The sequence below is a fragment of the Scyliorhinus torazame genome, chromosome 6 (genome assembly GCF_047496885.1).
Source record: "Scyliorhinus torazame isolate Kashiwa2021f chromosome 6, sScyTor2.1, whole genome shotgun sequence".
NCBI classification, from domain to species: domain Eukaryota; kingdom Metazoa; phylum Chordata; class Chondrichthyes; order Carcharhiniformes; family Scyliorhinidae; genus Scyliorhinus; species Scyliorhinus torazame.
In genome coordinates this window covers 175,821,648-175,842,785 of record NC_092712.1, presented here as the reverse complement: position 1 = coordinate 175,842,785, position 21,138 = coordinate 175,821,648, and the positions used below count along the sequence as shown (strand labels likewise).

General features: G+C 44.5%; 1 protein-coding gene across 1 annotated transcript in view; it reads left to right on the top strand.

The window, feature by feature from the left end:
• Nucleotides 1-1,259: 1,259 nt before the first annotated feature.
• Nucleotides 1,260-21,138, top strand: part of thsd7aa (thrombospondin, type I, domain containing 7Aa) — a 712,619-nt gene continuing 692,740 nt past the window's right edge. The window contains exon 1 of the mRNA XM_072509118.1: nt 1,260-1,946. Coding sequence (XP_072365219.1) covers nt 1,787-1,946 — 160 coding nt within the window. The 5' untranslated portion in view covers nt 1,260-1,786. The remainder of the gene's footprint in view (nt 1,947-21,138) is intronic.

The window sequence follows — 21,138 nt, the reverse complement described above, 5'->3', positions numbered from 1 at the left end:
TACCTCCCTGAAAATGTGACAATATTGATGGTGACCACCAAATATTTGATCTTTTATCAGTTGTCTCCTCCAACATCCATTCCCACTGTCCTAACCTCTGACCCTTTCCATTCTGTCAACTTTATTGCTTGTATTTTTCTTTCCTATCTTCTTCTTGTTTTAACTGCCCATTGGTGCCTGCAAGGTTCTTATTAGGTCCTGAGTTAAGTAACGCATGCTTGTCAAATTACCTTGCCAAGCAGTAGGTTTATGAATTGTGAGAATTATTCGCAATGGTTTTTCTGAAAAAGGCTTCCCCCAAGTTATCCTGATTTTTACATTACTCCTACTCTGCTATTGTTTCCACTTTTACCATAATGCTTTAATACATCTGTATCAAACTAAAAATAGAACGTAAACAAACAGGCTTCTTTGTGTAATACAAATCCATTCACCTTATTATTTTTGTGCCAAAGTTCAGTATACACCTAGCCAAATAGCTGCTAATTTTATGTTGAATTGTATACTAGAATATGGTTATTGCACTTACATAACGCGATATATCCAATTTTTTTTTAATGGTTGGCAGAGCTCTTTATTAACTTAGAAAAAATCCTCCAGATCTTAAAAGGGTTAAAGTAATATTTCAAAAACATCACTGCAAATCCAATTCAAGTTGACTGGAAAGGATTTTAATCCACAATGTTGGAACACACAAAACGATAATGTGCTGCTGCAGCCGATTCTGATAAAGATATTATTGTCGTGTGGAGTCCAGGGCAGTCCTGCTTTTCAAAGGCTGCAAAGCTACTACTAGGGCTTTCGCTTTGTTATCACTTTCTATTTGGGATGCATAAAATCAGCAACCATATAAATTCTTACTCTCCTTCTTTATCGGGCGTTAATCTATCAATGCATGTTTTCTGACCGACGAGGAAAAGTAATCCACACTTGTTTATCTGGGGGTAACAATATGGACACGGTGGCAGGCTTGCTGAGCCCTTAATTCTCTCTTCGGGGTGAAAAGTGATAGGTAAACAAAAGGGAATTTGTCGTACTCTCGTTGCTAATTTGCAATGGTGTGAGAATATTTAAATAGGCGAGGGGTGGGAATAATCCGATCGATGCAATTTAATCTAATGCATTTGGAGAAAAAAATGAATCCAGGGATTTAAAAAAAAACGCAAAATGACAAACCTCCCGTGGGTTGGTGAACAGAGATCCTCCCCCCTTTTTCTAAATAGCGGTGGTTTCACCATTTGACTTTCTGGTCGCTGTGAGATGCAGGTGCAGACACGCATGTGCTCGTGTGCTTTTCCACACGGTTATATGAGTGCAGACAGCAGTATTCTGCAGCATATCACGGCAGTGGCATTACATTTGTTTCTCTCTCTCTCTCTGTGCAGCTGGTGTGAATGACTCCTGCTGCCGCCTCCAGGACCCGCATGACCCGCTGTATCAGCCGGAGCTCCTCGTGGACAGCTGCTTCCCTCAGCTGATTGAAAGCTGCCGCGCGAGCCGCTGCTGACTTGGAAAGGAAAGGAAACGCTCGCAGCTCGGGGTCATTATTGGTTCCTTTTTTTTTAATGCCGGGCGCCTTGTCCACATTCGTGCAAACAAGATATCGAGAAAAGGACTTTCCGGATCCACGGTACGTGCCGGATTGCCAGCCAGAGGAATACGAAAAATAAGAAAGAAAACCAATCCCCCCAAAAATAATAGAGACATTAATGTCAAGGCAAGGGTTATAATATCCTTTGTCTTCCGAACTGGAGTCACGCTGAAACACCCTGGTGATTCTGGAGCTATGAGACTGAGAAGGGAAAGCACCGCTTCGTTCAAATGTTGGAAGAAGTGTGTTGCTTCAGCACAGTGCATTGGTGTGATGGTAACCCTGGTCTTGGGCAGCTGGAATGTTAAAGCAGAAACAGAAGAGGACTTTCAGTCTGTGTATGTGTGGAAACCAGGTAGGGCCCAAATATTAAAACCTCTGCATTCTTTCAACTTAGTTACACACGATATTGCTGTGAATATTAGGAATACTGTGATTTGCAATCCCCCCCCCCCCCCTTTTTGAATACTTTTGCAAAGTATTTTAGTATTTTGTTATGGGAGGAGACCAGGTATGTTTAATATTCTTGTTTGTCGACACGCTGTCCTCTCGGATGCTTATTTCTACCACCTCGCGGACATTCCAGGCAGGGGGTGGGATGTTTTGGGATCGCAGGCAAGTGACAATGCCATTCTGTGTGACAAGGGAGAGGAGTAGGAAGTCTGTTTCCAGCAGAACTGTGAAAGGGAACGCTCCACTCTCAGGGAGTGCTCCATTCCACAGCCCAACACACACACACCAAACACAATCAATGATGATCATGTGTAGGATTCGCTCTCAAAGCACCAGAATTGGGAGTACCCGCTTGATCGGCGAAGCTATGTATCTCCTTGTGTTGTAAACCACCTAGAGACATCAGGTGAAAATGACAGGACAATTTTAAGTCGTATTTTCATAGAATGTGGCTTCAGGAGAACATTAATGTGTTGGTGGTAGTAGAATTGAGGAGCTCCAGCTTCAACGAAACCCTGGATGAACTGGGAAACAAAGGGATAACATTTCCAGAGATTCTCCCGATCGTTTGCTGTAACTTTGACGGAAATCCTGGCAAAATAGCGTAAACAGAGAGAGAACGCAAGGAGATTTTACCCGTGAACTCAGTCTCACATGAAATTTAACACTCGATCTTGGTGCCCGATGTAACATACTCTAATTATTTTAATACTGAGAGATGGCCCTTTTAATAGTCAGTGTGTCTGGTAGTACAGCACTGACCACATTGTTATCAAGGTACCAGTTTCTGTAGTATAGTGGCATCCGAAAGGAATGCATCCCCCACGGCTAGTTCAGCGCAGGTTTAAGAATCGGTCCTTGGTTTTCTAGCCTTACCAGTGACCCGTGCTCCTTTCAAGCACTATTCCTTTTTGGGTGAGTGAATTTTTTTGGTACTAGCAGCAGGCTATCACTTTTGCACTTTCCTCTTACAATACTTCAAATTTGTGCATTAATCATTCACATGAAGTTGTACCGCGAAGAGGAAAATCCCGCTACCATACATTGCACAGGCTGATCAACTTACAATTATACTGATATCCTAAATTTGAAAGCAGACTACAGTTTGCCAAGAGTTTAACAGGGCTCTGAGCTGTCTTTTATCTGTTGCTGTCATCAATCCAGAACAAAAATCCCACACAGCTTGTGCTGAACGAAAGGTTTCCCAAATATGACATAACCACCCTTTACTTTGATCCAGATAATGCGTTTTAACTCAGTAGGTGGTCATAGCATCGCAAGTTTCAGAACTATGTTTGAGTTATTCATGTAAAGCTAGAGCTGAATACTGGAAACTAAGCCCCAATCAATGGTTAAGTGTGAGACTTTGAATTTAAAGTTTGAATTCAGAAAATGTACATTTGGATAGCCCCCAATTTGAATTGGTATTTAAAAGATTTGTACATCAATCCTCCCTGCTAATTTTGGCAAAGAACAAAGAAGTGAAGAATTTTTAAAAACGTTTTTTTTTCTCTAACCTCTTGCATGCCATCCATTTTTCAGCATGGTGCTGCAGTCAAACGCCTCTCCTCATCTGAGGTGCACATTCAATCAGTAGCAGGGGATTCTGTAATTAGGGGGATTGATAACATCCTTGTGAGCAGGATCGAGAGTCCCGCATGGTATGTTGCCTCCCCAGTGCCAGGGTGAGGAACATCTCTGACCCGCTTGAAAGGATATTGGACTGGCCCACATTGGGACAAACAACAAGGCAAGACTAGGAAAGGGGACCTGTTTGGGGATTATCAAACACTGGAAACTAAATTTAAAGAACAACTCCTCAAGTGTTCTACTCTCTAGAGTACTACCTGAGCCACGTGCAAATTGGCATAGGGATGAGAAAATTAGGGAAGCAAATATGTGGCTAAAGGAGTGGTGTGGGGAAAAAGGGGCTCCATTTCGTGGGGCATTGGCATCCCTATTGGAACAGAGGGGTCTGTACCGCTGGGGCGGTCTTCACCTGAACCGATCTGGGACCGTGTTTTAGCAGAAAGAATAAATAGGGTGGTTACAAGGACTTTAAACTAGTAAGTGGGGAGGGGGAGGAGGGGGGAGGGGGGGTGGGGGAGGTAAAGCTACAGGAAGTATAACAGTTAACGGAATGTAAAGCAGCAGGTTAGCATGTGGGAGGGGGGTTCAACTACATGGAAAATTATGAAAAAAGGGAAGAAGAACTCTGGAGATGTTATTAACGGAGGTGTTAGGATTCAGAAATAAGGTCTAAAAACTAGCAAATGGGCACATCACCTGAATGCTCGTATCATTTGAAACAAGGTAAATGAGTTGACGGCACAAATTATTGCGAATTACTATGATTTGTGGCCATTGCAGAGACATGGTTGTCGGGTGGTCGTGACTGGGAGTTAAATATTCAGGGGTATCAGACTATTTGGAAGGACTGACAGGATGAAGGAGATGGTGTAGCTCTGATAATTAAGGATGACATCAGCGCAGTAATGAGAGATGATATAGGTTCTATGGAGAAAAGGGTTGAATCCATTTGGCTGGAAATTAGAAATAGTAAGGAGAAAAGATGGGCATAGTCTAAAAGCCACCAAATAATAACATTATGGTGGGGCGGGCAATAAGTAAAGAAATAACTGATGCATGTAAAAATGGTACTGCAATTATCATGGGCGATTTTAATGTTGATTGGTCAAATCAGGTCGGTCAAGGCAGCCTTTAGGGGGAAGCTCATATAATGTATCCACGATAGTTTCCTTGAACAGTATGTAATGGAACCTACAAGGGAGCAAGCTATCCTAGATCTGGTTCTGTGTAATGAGACAGGAATAATTAACAATCTCATAATTAGGGATCTTCTCGGAAGGAGCGATCACAGTATGAATGAATTTAAAATACAGATGGACGATGAGAAGGTAAAATCCAATACCAGCGTCTTGTGCTTAAAAAAAGAAAACTACAATGAGATGAAGGAGGAGTTGGCTAAGGTAGACTGGGAGAAAATACTTTATGGTGAGACAATTTAACAGTGGCGGATTTTCAAAGCGATTCTTCACAGTGCTCGGCAAAAGTATATGCCAGTGAAAATGAAGGACGATTGGAAAAAGGATAGTCAGCCATGGATAGGAGGACTTTCAAAGCAATTTTTTACAGTGCTCAGCAAAAGTATACACCAATGAAAAGGAAGGACTGTAGGAGAAAGGATAATCATCTATGGATATCTTAAGGAAATAAAGAAAGATATCACATTGAAAGAAAATTCATACGAAGTGGCAAAGATTAGTGGGAAAGTAGAGGATTGAGAAATCTTTAAAGCTCAACAGAAAGCCACGAAAAAAGCTATAAAGAAAAATAAGATAGATTGAGAGTAAACTAGAATATAAAAACAGATAGCAAAAGTTTCTACAAATATATAAAACAAAAAAGATTGGCTCAGGTCAACATTGGTCCTTTAGAGGATGAGAAGGAGGATTTAATAATGGGAAATAAGGAAATGGTTGATGCATTGAACAGGTATTTTGTGTCGTCTTCGCAGTGGAAGACATGAATAACATGCCAATAATTGATGGAAAGGAGACTATGGCAGGTGACGACCTAGAAATGATCATCATCACTAAGGAGGTAGTGTTGGACAAGCTAATGGGGCTAAAGGTAGACAAGTCTCCTGGCCCTGATGGAATGCATCCAAGATACTAAAAGAGATGGCGGCGGAAATAGCAAATGCGCTCGTGGTAATTTATCAAAGTTACCTGGACACTGGGGCTGTTCTAGCAGATTGGAAAACAGCAAATGTGATGCCATTGTTTAAAAAAGGAGGTAGACAAAAGGCGGGTAATTATAGGTCAGTTAGCTTAACTTCTGTCGTGGGTAAAATGCTTGAATCTATCATCAAGGAAGAAATAGCAAGACATCTGGATAGAAATTGTCCCAGTGGGCAGATGCAGCATGGGCTCATGAAGGAAGGTCATGTTTAACTGGAATTCTTTGAGGACATTACTCGCACGGTGGACAACTGGGAACCAGTGGATGTGGTGTATCTGGATTTCCAGAAGACATTCGACAAGGTGCCACACAAAAGGCTGCTGCATAAGATAAAGGTGCACGGTGTTACGGGTAATGTATTAGCATCGATAAAGGATTGGTTAACTAACAGAAAGAAAAGAGTGGGCATGAATGGGTGTTTTTCTGGTTGGCGATCAGTGGCTAGTGGTGTGCCTCGGGGATCAGTGTTGGAATGGCAATTGTTTACAATTTACATTGATGATTTGGCATTGGGGACCAAGTGTAATGTGTCAAAGTTCACAGACCACACTAAGATGAGTGGCAGAGCAAAGTGTGCAGAGGACATTGAAAGTCTGCAGAGGGATATAGATAGTTTAAGTGAGTGGACAAGTGTCTGGCAGATGGAGTACAATATTGATAAATGTGAGGTCATCCATTTTGGTATGAATAACCGCAAAATCGACTATTTTTTAAATGGTGAAAAATTGTAGCATGCTACTGTACAGAGGGCCCTGAATGTCCTTATGCATGAATCACAAAAAGTTAGTTGCAGGTGCAGCAGGTAATTAAGAAGGCTAATGGAATGTTGTCCTTCATTGCTAGAGGGATGGAGTTTAAAAACAGGGAGCTTATGTTGCAGCTGTATAGGCTGCTGGTGAGGCTACACCTGGAGTACTGTGTACAGTTTTGGTCTCCTTACTTAAGAAAAGATGTACTGGCGGTGGAGGGGTGCAGAGGCGATTCACTAGGTTGATTCCGGAGTTGAGAGGTTTGACTTTTGGGGAGGGACTGAGTAGATTGGGAATATACTCATGGGAATTTAGAATAATGAGGGGGGATCTTAAAGAAACATATAAAATTATGAAGGGAGTAGAAAAGATAGAAGCAGGGAAGTTGTTTCCACTAGCGGGTGAAACTAGAACTATGGGGCATAGCCTCAAAATAAGAGGGAGTAGATTTAGGACTGAGGAGGAACTTCTTCACCCAAAGGGTTGTAAATCTCTGGAATTCCCTGCCCAGTGAAAAGTTGAGGCTACCCCGTTAAATGTTTTTAAGGCAAAGATAGATAGATTTTTGAACAGTAAAGTAATTAAGGTGAGTGGGTGGGTAAGTGGAGCTGAGTCCACAAAAAGATCAGCCATGATCTTATTGAATGGCAGAACAGGCTCAAGGGGCCAGATGGCCTACTCCTGCTCCTAGTTCTTGTGCTATTATCAACATATAGGCACCAGCATTTACCCACGTGCAAATATCGCAATAACATTTCTCGTCTTTATCTATGTTGGAATACTGCTATAGAGGTTAGAAATAATTGACCATGGGTTAAAATTATAACATGTAGCATTCAATAACTTTTAAAGCCATTAAGAAGGTTAGTCAGAATGATTCCTAAGTGAGGGCCCAGATGGAACAATGATGAAATATTGTACTATTGCAAACACAAAAATATAATTTTGCAGATGCTACAAATCTAGAAATTAAAATTGACAATCTTGGAAATACTTAGCTGCTCAAGTAGCATCTGCGGAAAAAAATGTCAGTCAATGTTGTAAGCCTTGAAAATTCTACAGGATGAGGAAGGATTCAAGGCCTGGAACATTGAATGTTATTTTTTCACAAATGCTGGGCAGCCTGATTATTTACAGCTCTTTTCTGTGTTGATAATGTCTCTGAGACAATAGATCCCATAAGCTTTGGTGCTAAGTATTTATTAGTATTTGATAAATGTTTGATAAACAAAATACAAATGTGCCAAGAGATTCAACATCAAAAGCATGTTAGTTCATTCAAGATTGTAACATGGCAGCTTAGAGGACTATTTTTCAGTAGAGAGTTCAGGGAGTGGCTAAAGATTTTTTTCTCCCTATCCTCTTTGGCTAGTGAGGTGTTGGGTGCTCTGAGGTACAGACGAACCAACACGGTTGCGATTGGTACAGCGCAGTTTTATTCCATCTAACTATTTCTACATCAGACTTGGTACTCAGCACGCTGTGACTGTGTGAGTGTCTTGCTAATGAGGTCCTGGCCCTGTGCTGTCTCCAGATGGACTGCTCAGGAAGTGTCGTGTTTCTTGTCTTATACTGTGTCTGCTCTTGTCTGTGATTGGCTGTCGTGTTATGTGTGCTAATTGGTCCGTTGGTCTGTCTATCATTATGTATGTGTTATGATGTATGTTTGAATATCATGAGATCCCCCCTTTTTTACAAGATTATGTGCCTACGTGGTTATAAATATAAATGTGTCCTGAGTGCAGCTAAAGGTGTGTGTGTGTGCATAATATTTACATCATGTACATGGGGCTTAACTATATACAAGGGGCGATGTCAGGTGTGACATGCTAACGAGGTTGTACCATAACAAAAGAAGAACAACGTTGAAATTTGGAACGATCAAACGAGGCCTGTAACGATAAAACAGTGACATGTTATAAAACAGTAGTTGCGAAAGTTTGACGTGTGAACAGTCTCATAAGTCCACTCTAGTAGGTGGGCGACAAATTCGGGTTGACCGCCTCAAGGGTGGGTCGAGAACCACCGGCTGAGGTGCGAGCCTGGCCACGGGCGGCGACAGAAGGGGCCTGGTATATGGCAGCTCCACGAAGTCGCTATCAGGAACCAGTGGAGGACACGGCGTCTGTGTAGGGTCCCGTTGCGAGTGTGGAAGTAAGCGAAGGGCTCGGCGATTGCGCCTACGCACAGATCCATCCGGCATGTGTACCAGGAACGAGCGGGGAGGCACGCGTCGGAGAACTTCGGCAGGTGCTGACCAGCCACCGTCTGGTAGGTGGATGCGGACGTTGTCTCCAGGGGCCAGGGAGGGAAGATCAGTTGCCCGTATGTCGTCCGATCTCTTCTGGCGATCACACTGCAGTTGCATCCTACGCAGTACCGGAGCATGGTCTATTGTTGGTGCCAGGATGGAAGGCACAGTGGTTCTGAGGGCGCGACCCATCAACAGCTGTGCTGGTGAGAGACCAGTGGCTAATGGGGCCAAGCGTTCGGCCAGCAGGGCGAGGTAGAAGTCCGACCCAGTAGCAGCAGCCTTGCAGAGGAGCCGCTTGGCAATGTGAACGCCCTTCTCCGCCTTTCCATTGGACTGGGGATGCAGAGGGCTGGGCGTCATGTGTGTGAAGCCATACGAAGCAGCAAAGGACGACCATTCATGGCTGGCAAAACAGGGCCCATTGTCCGATATGACAGTCATCGGAATGCCGTGGCGAGCAAGGGTGTCTTTGCAGGCCCTGATGACAGCAGACGACGTCAAATCGTGCAGGCGTATGACTTCTGGGTAGTTTGAGAAGTAGTCAGCTATGATGACATAGTCCATGCCGAGCACGTGAAATAGGTCGACACCCACCTTCGCCCAGGGGGATGTCACCAGCTCATGGGGCAGAAGCGTCTCAGGAGGTTGCGCCGGCTGAAACCTTTGGCAGGTTGTACAGTTGAGCACCATGTTGGCAATATCGTCACTGATGCCCGGCCAGTATACTGCCCCTCGAGTCCTCCGTCTGCACTTCTCGACCCCCAAGTAGCCTTCGTGTAGTTGGTCTAGAACCAGCTGGCGCATGCTGTGCGGAATCACAATCCGGTCCAGCTTCAGAAGGACACCATCAATGATGGCTAGGTCATCTCGTACATTGTAGAACTGCGGGCACTGCCCTTTGAGCCATCCTCCCGTCATGTGGCGCATCACTTGCTGCAGAAGGGGGTCGGCCGCAGTCTCTCGGCGGATACGGGCCAGACTGGAGTCGTCAGCCGGCAGATTTGCCGCTGTGAAAGCCACCTGTGCCTCGACCTGACATACAAACCACTCCACATCTGGCGGCGTGCTCACTGCTCTGGATAGGGCATCCGCCACGATGAGGTCCTTCCCTGGAGTGTAGACCGGTTGGAAGTCGTACCTCCTGAGTTTAAGTAGGATGCGCTAGAGGCGAGGGGTCATCTCGTTCAGGTCCTTGTTTATTATGCTGACCAGGCGGCGGTTGTCAGTTTTGACCGTGAACCGTGGAAGACCATAGACGTAATCGTGGAACTTGTCTAAACCGGTTAGCAAGCCCAGGCATTCTTTTTCGATTTGCACGTAGCGCTGCTCTGTGGGGGTCATGGCCCGCGATGCATCGGCAACCGGGGCCCATGACGACGTGTCATCCCTCTGCAGGAGCACTGCTCCAATTCCGGATTGGCTGGCATCAGTTGAGATTTTGGTGGCACGAGACGTGTCAGAAAAACGCCAACACTGGTGCCGTAGTGAGTTTGTGTTTGAGCTCCTCCCATTCCAGCTTGTGTGTGTGTTGCCACTGGAACTCTGTGGATTTTCTGACGAGGTGGCGCAGAGTCGTCGTGTGGGAGGCAAGGTTGGGAATGAACTTCCCCAGGAAGTTGACCATGCCAAGGGAGCGTAGGACAGCCTTCTTGTCGGCCGGCTGCGGCATGGCTGTGATGGCGCTCACCTTGTCTGCATCCGGACGGACCCCTGACCGGGCGATATGGTCCCCCAGGAACTTCAACTCAGTCTGGCCAAAGGAGAACTTGGCTCGGTTGAGGCGCAGGCCGTTTTCCCGTATGCGGGCAAAAACGCATTGGAGACGATGTATGTGCTCCTGCGGTGTGGTGGACCAGATGATGACATCGTCCACATATACGCGCACCCCTTCGATGCCTTCCATCATCTGCTCCATGATTCTATGGAAGACCTCGGATGCTGAGATGATGCCAAATGGCATCCGGTTGTAGCAGAACCTGCCGAAAGGGGTGTTGAAGGTACATAGCTTTCGGCTGGACGGGTCCAGTTGGATCTGCCAAAATCCTTTGGAAGCATCCAGTTTTGTGAATATCTTCGCCTGGGCCATTTCACTGGTGATCTCCTCCCGTTTGGGTATGGGATAATGTTCCCTCATAATATTATTATTGCGGTCTTTGGGGTCAATACAGATGCAGAGCTCGCCAGAGGGCTTCTTGACACACACCATGGAGCTGACCCATGGCGTGGGCTCCGTGACCCTGGAGAGGACCCCTTGGTCCTGGAGATCCTGCAGCTGCTTCTTGAGGCGGTCTTTAAGTGGCGCAGGAACCCTGCGAGGTGCGTGAACGACCGGGATGGCGTCCGGTTTGAGGCGAATTCGGTAGGTGTACGGCAGTGTTCCCATGCCTTCAAATGCCTCCTAGTTGTGGGCGAGGAGCGATTGGAGCTTTGCGTAGAACTCTGCATCCGGGAAGTCAGACGTGCCGTCTGGAGAGAGGGAGAGAATTTGTTGCACAAGGTGGAGAGCCTTACATGCCTGTGCGCCCAGCAGGGAGTTCTTCGATGAGCCAACTATCTCGAACGAGAGTGTGGCCGTGTGTGTTTTGTGTGTCACCTGGAGCTGGCAGGATCCCATGGCCGGGATAACGTTCCCGTTGTAGTCGACCATCTTGCACCGGGATGGCTGGATTGGTGGTCTGACCTTCATGGCATAGAAGGCTGACCATGCTATGAGGTTGGCGGAGGCGCCAGTGTCCAGGCGGAAAGTGATCGTCGATCGGTTGACCGTTAGGGTGGCACTCCATTCATCGCCCGGATTGATGGTGTTGACCCGGTTCACATCAATGACCGCAACCCGGAAGGCGTCTTGGTCATCTGTGTCGTCGGTTTGGATGTTGTGATGTGGAGGCTGAATGGTCCGCACGTTCCTGCGAGGTTGTCGGAGATGTGAAAGATCAACAGGTTGAGCCGCTTAACAGTAGGCAGCGTAGTGGCCCATCTTGCCACAGCGTAGACATGGTCGGGTTTTTGCAGGACATTGCCCTTTTAAATGTGCAGCTCCACAGTTGCCGCACGTCATGACGTCATGGCGTCCGTTACGCCACTGCGCATGCGCAGTTAGGTCTTGTGTCGGGCGCGCCTGCGCAGCACGTCCCTCAGTGTTGCCGTAGGTTTTGGCGCGCACAAACGCGGGAGGCCTTAAAAATCGCGCGAAATGGCGCCCTCGTCCGGTCCGCGGGCCGGGAGAAACTCGATTGCCTGGACGAGTTCGGCCTCGTGGGCGGCCTGGCTTGCCGATTCGGTCGCGTGGGACCCCCTCCGTGCCGATTCGGTCGCCTGAAATTGGGCATAGCGGCTGATCGCATTCTCATGCAGGACACAGGCTTCAACTGCAGATACTAAGGTCAAGCGTTTAATTTTTAGAAGCTGCTGGCGTAGGCCACTGGAAGCAACGCCAAAAATGATCTGGTCCCGGATCATGGACTCTGAGGTGGCGTCGTAACCGCAGGACTGCGCGAGTATGCGGAGATGCGTCAGGAAGGACTGAAAGAGCTCATCCTTACCTTGCAGGCGCTGCTGAAAGACATACCTCTCAAAGCTTTCATTGACCTCAACGTTGAAGTGCTTGTCGAGCTTGAGGAGGACCGTGTCATACTTAGCTTTGTTCTCGCCTTCCGCGAACACCAAGGTGTTGCATACATCGATGGCGTGCTGACCTGCGGTAGTGAGGAGCATGGCAATCTTTGTTTCGTCCGAGGCGCCCTGTTTTTCATTGGCTTGTATGAAGAGTTCGAATCGCTGCTTGAAGAGCTTCCAATTTGTGCCCAGGTTCCCAGCGACTTGCAACGGCTGCGGTTTGTTGCGGGTGTCCATGGCTCAGGATGGCAGATTTGCCGGTAGGTATCGATTCACTCCTGGTATCATGAAGTGTTGGGTGCTCTGAGGTACAGACGAACCAACACGGTTGTGATTGGTACAACGCAGTTTTATTCCATCTAACTATTTATACATCAGACTTGGTACTCAGCACGTTGTGACTGTGTGAGTGTCTTGCTAATGAGGTCCTGGCCCTGTGCTGTCTCCAGATGGACTGCTCAGGAAGTGTCGTGTTTCTTGTCTTATACTGTGTGTGTTTCTTGTCTTATACTGTGTCTGCTCTTGTCTGTGATTGGCTGTCGTGTTATGTGTGCTAATTGGTCCGTTGGTCTGTCTGTCATTATGTATGTGTTATGATGTATGTTTGAATATCATGACAGCTAGTATGAGTCTCTCTAAGTCAGAGAAAGAGCATCTGGGCTGAGGTAGAAATGTATACAGCTTGGAACAGAGGAAGACATGATTAATTATCTTAGGAACAGCTATCCTGACAGTAGTTTTCATCTGGAACCGTCACAAGGGTTTTTATAATTTGTATGGTATAAAAAATAGATAAAATATTTTTTAAACTGTATTCTATTCATGCAAGTATTTAATGGAAACCTATTTGTGGAATTAATATTGTGTTCCACCTCACTAGATTGTTTTTCAACCCACCTGCTGTAAAGATAGGGAATAGATGGGGCAGCATCTGAGAGATCACAACCAATAGGGATTGTTAGGAGTGGGTCACAGTATCACTCAAACGTAAAGTTGCTTTCTGCATCATAAGTAATATGAAGTCCACTTGCTGGTGTGATACTGAATACAAGAGAATATCTTGCACAGATGTGTGAATTTTGTCACTCATTCAAATCCAAGAATCTAGGCTGGGATCAATGAAACACCAATGAGAAAAGCTGCTGTTCCACACATGCTACAGCTGTCCCAAAAGGCTTCCTCGGAAACTTCTCCGTCACTGGAACTCCTTGCCAAACTGCACCTACACCATATGGACAAGAGTAGTTCAAGATGGTGGCTCACTGCCAACTTCTCGAGGGCAATTAGGGATGGGCACTAAATGCCTAGCCAGCAACACCCATATCCCATGAATTAATAAAATGAAACTTGCCCTTTTAGAGTTTGGCATATGCTGATTTTAAAAAGGAATATTTTTCTTCTATTTCCATACGTTCAGAATGGTTCTTATCAAGTCACATTTTGATACTTCCGAAGTAATCTGATGTGGTCCAGTTTGGTTTGCTACTTTGGATAGTGCTTATCTTCACTGGATAGAGACCCACCATTGCACAGGGCAAATGTTGGTCATCAACTATTTTTGGAGCACTTTTGTTTATTTTGGCATATGACACTTTTGAGCTTGTTCTTGGAGGATAAGAAAAAATATTGGTAAAGAACTGTTTATTTTCACTTGATTCAAAACAATATAAATGTCATGCAGATGGAACAATAATTTCACTTCAGTTCAGATCCAGTGACAATGAGTTCCTTCCAACCAATATTCAAGCACAAAACCTGCTGTATAGTATTTCTTACTCATTCAAGAAAAATATAATCCACTGAATAAAGTATTGAACACTACAGGAAGAGGTGAACTGTTTAAACTGAGAGTAGTTCTATTTTTACTTGGATTGAATCATTTTGCAACGACATGGAATACTCAATACACAGGTTGTCATAGAGCAGCTAATCTGATTGGATTACATTCTTTGAGCTTATCATTTGAATTTTGAAAATAGAACAAAAAAAGTCCTGTCACTTGATACTTCTGGTTTATTACCATCTCTCTCAAAACTGCACCACCCAAGCCCATCTCCAAATGTTTCTGCTATCGGATTGCTTGTCCGATTTGGTTAAATCACAGTTTTCACCGGTTGAACAGTGGGAAGATAGCAACCATTGTCTTTGGCTTATGTCCCTGCCTTTCATTGCATTCTCATCCTGGACCATTGTCTCAGAATGAACTAGAATGTTTGTTGCAACAGCATGCAAGTCAACCCTAAGATGAGCTTCCAATCCTATATCACCTTCTTAACATTATCTGTCTCCACCAATGACTCAACCCATCTGCTGTTGATTACCAGACTTGACTACTCCAAATCTCTCCCGGCTGGCCTCCCATAATTTAAGCTCTTTAAACTTTTACTCATCCTAAACTTTTACTCTTCTTCACCAAGTCCAACATACCCATTATCCTTGTCCTTGCTCCAGTCCCTGAATGTCTCATTAAAATTCTCATTCTCATATCTAAACCCTTTATGGCCTTACCACATCCCATCTCTGTAACCTCCTCCAGCCTTGCAATGACTGTTTCCCCATCAAATTCTCCAATCATTTCTGTAACTTTGGCCTCCTGAACATCCACCCTTCTCTTTGTCTCATCATTGGAAGCCATGCCTTCAAGTATCTGGGCCTCACACTTTGAATCTCCTTCTCAAAACCCCTTTTCTTCTCTACTTTCCTTTAAGATCCTCCTTAAAACCCACTTCTTTGACTAAGCTTTTGTCACCCCTCTTAATGCCTCCGTTGGCTTTGTGTTTTCTTTTGGTTATGCATGTTAAGTGTCTTGGGATATTATTCTATAATAAAATCATGATAACAAGGACAAGAACAACTTATAGTGCCTTTAACATAATTATCAATTCCAAGGCACTTCACAAGGATGTTATCAAGCAAAATTTGACACCGGACTACATGACGATAGGTGGCTAAAATTGATCGGTGAGGTAGGTTTAAAGGACTGTATTAAAAGAGATGAGAGAGATCGAGAAGCAGAAGGATTTAGGGAGGGAGTTCCAAAGCTTCGGACTCCAGCAGCTGGAGGAACGTCTGTCAATGGTGGAATGATTAAAATCAGGACACGCAAGAGACCAGAATTGGAGGAGCACAGATATCTCTGAGGACTGAAGGATGTTACAGACAAAGGGAAGGGTAAGGCCATGGAGGAATTTGAAAACAATGCAAGTTGTAGAAAATGTACATTTTGAAAATTTTAATTTGTGCTGTTGGTTCCTCTATTGCTTGTTTTTAACTGTACGTTTCGATGTAAATCTTATTATGTTAGATGGAATATTTATTCTGAAATTAGTTGGTAGCAAAATTAAGCGGCCACCCCCCAGCTGCAACAGCATTTTAGAATGTTAACCAAAAGTAATAGTTGACATTTATATTAACAGCTTGATTTGCAGACACTACATAACTAGGAAAGAACAACTGATCCTAGGCAGACCAGACCATCTCTTCTGCACTCCATTATTAATATGTTACCAGAATTTCTAAGCTTGTGCATTTGAATTTCCATATATTATATTCGTTTGAACAGTTCTGGTTCACTAATTTAGGCAGACTTTAATTTCAATTAGATTTAGAATTTGATTACATTTAAGCAACATTCTATCACTCGCATGATGGAGTCCATGTGGTCTTGCAATCCAGGATATGAATCACGTAAACTGAGTGATGGACAGGCAGTGCTGCATGGCATCAGCATACATCAGCAAGTGAAATAAAGCACACTCTTTCATTTCAATTTAGTGAGGCAGGTAGGAGCAGGTCTGATGTGGACATCAATTTGGAAGTGACTGCAAGGGTAATTTGATGAATTTGTGTTCTCTGTGCAGAGCCTCGCCTGACTATTGAGAATTTAACCAGGTGCCCCTTTCCCATTAATTCTCCATTCCTTTTTAAGAGGATAGGAAGGTGCACACCTGAATTTCTGGAACCCTGTTCTCAGCAGGCAAGTATCCTTGCCAGGAATATGAACTCTCAAATTTACACCTCATAAATCAGATCTTTGGTTGCTCATGTAAGATTTAATTTTTATAAAGGCAATTTGTTAGTATTCAAAATATCAAAAGTCATCAACCACCCTAGCAGAATGAGTGATAGTTTTTGACACACCTAATGATGAAAATGCTAACCTACATAACATTTCCTAAAATATGTCATCAGCATATTTTTTAGGGGGTGATGGTTGTGTGGTGGTAATGCCACTGGGCTAGTAATTCACAAACCCAGTATGATCCTCTGGGAGCACAGGTTCAAATCCCACCACAGCACCTGGTGGAATTTAAATTTAATTACTAACACTTGGACTAGAAAGCTAGTCTCCATAATAGTGATCATGAAACTACCATTGATTGTTGTAAAAGCTCATCTGGTTCATCAATGCCCTTTCGGGAACAAAATCTGTCATCCTTATTGGTCTGGCCTATGTGTGACTTGTGACCCACAGCAATGTGGTTGACTCTGAAATGGTCTGGCAAGCCATTAATTTCAAGGGCAATTCGGGATGTGACACCAACATCCCAAAAGACAAAAATATCACAGAATTGTTAGAGCGTAGAAGGAGGCTATTTGGCCCATCATGTCTGCACCAGCTAATCTGTCATAACTTATCATTTTGCAGATGACATATTACCATAGATTTGAAAATAATCCTTTAGAGTTTTGTTAAATTCCTTGTATTATTAGATGGCAGTCAAAGCAAAATATTGAAGTATAAGCTAAAACATGTACCTAAAAATGTTGATTTGATCACATTAGACAAGAAACACATTTGCATGATATTTTTATCTGCTCTTTTAATGGTATTAACCAATTTTATATGACCAGGTTAACGCATTCATTAAAATATTGGACCAAAGAATGTCAAACGAAAGTGCTAAATGTTCATTGTTAATATCAGAAATGTAATTTACAGATGTATTAACTATGATTAGATATAATGGGCGATGATGGGCAATGTGCGGTATTAAATAGGACCTGAATTGCCTCCAGCATATTTGCATCACGTTTCTATGTGTGGTGAGCAAGTTTAATCCCAAAAAGGAAACATATGATTGAAATTTATAAAATACGATGACTCAGTGATGAATATATCGCTCAAGGATCAGAAAGAATTGTAAAGGATGAAGATCAATTGTAAGTTATTCATTTACCTTTGTGAATAGATTTAAAAATGGTGACTACTATTCTACTTTCCTCTTTTTTACTTGAATAGATTCAAACACACTTTTTTATCAGACAATTGTTCAGTTCTTCCTGTTTACTAGTAAGAAGTTACCTGTAGGGGTGAGCACTACCTTCTATAGCAGGCCTTTTTTCCATCTTCTCAGTTGGCCAACTTGACTAGGTGGGCTTCAATATTAACCAAGAAGAACATTATTTTTGGCACACTGGAAATTCACGGACACAAAATAGCCAACTGTATGTTGCTCTGGTGTTGTTTTGTTGAATTACATCAAGTATGTAATGACGCTGTTGCAGTGATCCTCACTGACAATATTTATAATGGCCTCACTAACTGAGAAAGGAATTATTTGTGCAGGAATAAATTTGTGTTTGAAAGGAAACATTGCCAGAGAGAGTGAAGAGCAATGATGGAAGATTAACAGCCAGCCTTATTGTTAGCATTAGGAAATATTTAGAGACCACAAGGAGTTAATAATTAGTATTCTGGGCAAATATGAATGCTGAATCAGTGGGTTTACAGCTTACAAATGGGAGAAAGGTCAACAGCACAATAATTTCATTACGTTGTCTATTATGTGTAAGGCTGCTTTTTATATTTTAAAAATAAAAACAAACTAGTCTCTACTTTAGCAATAATGAACATTTATTTCAATATCAGCAAATGTTGTGTAGTTTCAGATTGGTATCGACACAAAATGCCTGTCAGTCAGGCGATAATCCTCATTTATGTTGTGGTGCATGTCCTTTGGTTAACCTTTCATATTAAAAAAAAAAATTATTTATATACACAACTGTTGTCTGCTAATGAAAAAGTTGCACCACTGGATCTATTTTTTTATGTTTCTGTGTCTAGATCAAGGACAGGTGGGAATAAATGGCTTACTATCTTAGTGATAACAAGGTATCTCAAAGAAACTGTGACAGTAAAGAGCATGACAATGTGGCGAATGAAGGGAGAATATAATTAGGGTAACATAGCTGGAAATATATCAGTTTGCTCTGAGAGTAAAGTGGCCGAAAAGTGTTCCTCATTAAGGTACTACACTTTTCTAGTTAAAGAACAAAGTTGGGTAAACTTTAAGGATGATTCAAAAACCATTAAGAATAGCTTCACCATTGTAAACCCCTAAACACCCATGCTATTGCAATTAAATTAATACAGTCAAAATAGTTTCCAGTCAGAAATATGCTGCATGTTCTGTGTCCCAGGATTGTTCCCACTTAACTTCAGGTTAAAAAGATAGAAAAGGGGAAAAGAGCTTATGTTTACCTTAGAAATAATTCAGAGCATCTTGCATTGAATGAATCACCTTGTAGTGTATATGCTATGCAGGTAAACCTGACAGCATTTTGCATACATTAAATAGATCACTTTAATCATTTTTTGATGATATTCATCAAAGGAAAAATATTGACCAGGGCAGCATAAAAATCACTGCTTTTCTTTGAATAATGGCATGGTATAATTACATGAACCACCTAAATAAACTGACTAAGACTTGATTTAACATTATCTCTGACACCACTTACTACTGAATTGGAGGGTCAGCCCAGAATATATGTTTGACTCTTGGGACTGTGCATGATTCGTTGGTTTGGGAATCATTACTCAGGCCATTATCTGACGTCATGTTCCTATGTTCGAAAATCAGCCCATTCATCTGGAACTTTGGTCTCCGAGAGTCAGGCCCAAGGCAGCAACAGATGTTAGCAGATGTCGAGGTTGGCAGTTTAGAAGGCCGGGTTCCATTTATTAGGATATGGCCCCAGTTCTCTACATGGCTATTAGGGCCTATAGCCCTCATTTAACTCCATCTGCTTTGCCCCCATGCCTCTTCCATATCCTCATGCCCTGCCATACCATCACATATATTTCCCCTGCCCCTTGTATCACCCATCTTCTCTCCATGTCTTCTTCATGAATCTATCATGCTTGCTCACTCAGTATTTTGTCAATAAAATAGAGGCATTCACACCCCTATTGAAAAATAAAACTTTAATTTACGTACCTTGCCCTCATCTTGTCCAAATAAACAGAAGTTAAAAAATCACAACATAAACATATAAATGTATTACAAACACATAAATCTGGCAATCAAACAAAGGCAACAATGCACTCTGCAGCTGTGCAACTCGCCCCATTGCAAAGCTGAATCCATGAGTAAGACGCTGTGGTAGTATGTATTGGGGGTCATGTGGGACTGGAAGCCCTAATGTCATTGGCTGACAGATCCCGGGTCCTGGTTGGCCGTTGACCTCATGCTCCGCCCTGAAGGCGAAGTATAAGAAGCCGGTGCCTTCCCCCGCAGGTCAGTTTACTATCGGGCTGCTGGGGAACAGACACGCTTAATAAAGCCTCATCGACTTCACTATATTCGTCTCATGGAGTCTTTGTGCGCTACAATTTATTAAGCGTGCCTAAAAAGGACTATGGAGCTCAGGATCATTCCAGAATGCCTGAGGATCAGCCCCCACGCAGTGAATGCGGCAGCAGCCTTCAAACACTGGCAGACTTGCTTCGAGGCCTACCTCAGACCGACCACCGGCCGGGTCTCAGACGAACAAAAACTGCAGGTCCTGCACTCGAGGGTGAGCACGGAGATTTTCACCCTCATTGAAGACACCGACGATTTCCAGACGGCGTTCGCAGCACTGAGAAGTCTCTATGTCCGCCCTGTTAACCAAATTTAAGCTCGCTACCAGCTCGCGACGAGACGGCAAGCTCCCGGAGAATCGATGGACGAGTTCTACGCCACGCTGCTGATTTTGGGACGAGCCTGCAGCTGCCCGTCGGTGAAGGCAAACGAACACACGGACATGTTAATGCGCGACGCTTTTGTGGCAGGTATGCAATCCTCCCAAATCCGCCAAAGACTTCTAGAAAAAGAGTCGCTAGGACTCTCAGAGGCACGGGCCCTCGCAGCCTCCCTAGACGTCGCCTCGCGTAATACCCGCGCCTACGGCCCCGACCGCGCGGCAGGCCATTGGGCCCCGTACGTACCCGTCGCGGCAAACCCCCTACCCCCCCCCCCCCCCGGACACCCCACAGGCTTGCGCAGTTCAAACGCCGAGTCGCACCGGGGGCGCCCGCTGTTATTTCTGCGGCCAGGCGAAGTACCCCCGACAGCTATCTGCAAAAGCTGCGGGAAAAAGGGCCATTATGCGGTGGTATGCCGATCCCGCGAGGTCACCGCCGTCCCGGGGCCACAGGGAGCCCTACAAGCAGTCTATGCCTCCCAACCCCCCCAGCACGCCATGTGCGACCCGCAGGCGCAGCCGCTCTGGGTCCCGACCACCGCGGTCCCGGGAGAACTGGGAGCCCTGCACGCCGCCTACGCTCCCCAACCCCCCTCCCCGCAGTCCACGTACGACCCGCCGCCGGCGCTCCCGATTTGGGTGCCGGCCAATACACTCCACGGAGAGGAAGGGGTCTTTCGCGTCCCGAACGCCACCCTCACCCCCGTCCCGCGCCCCACGCCTGACCCGCCGGCGCCACC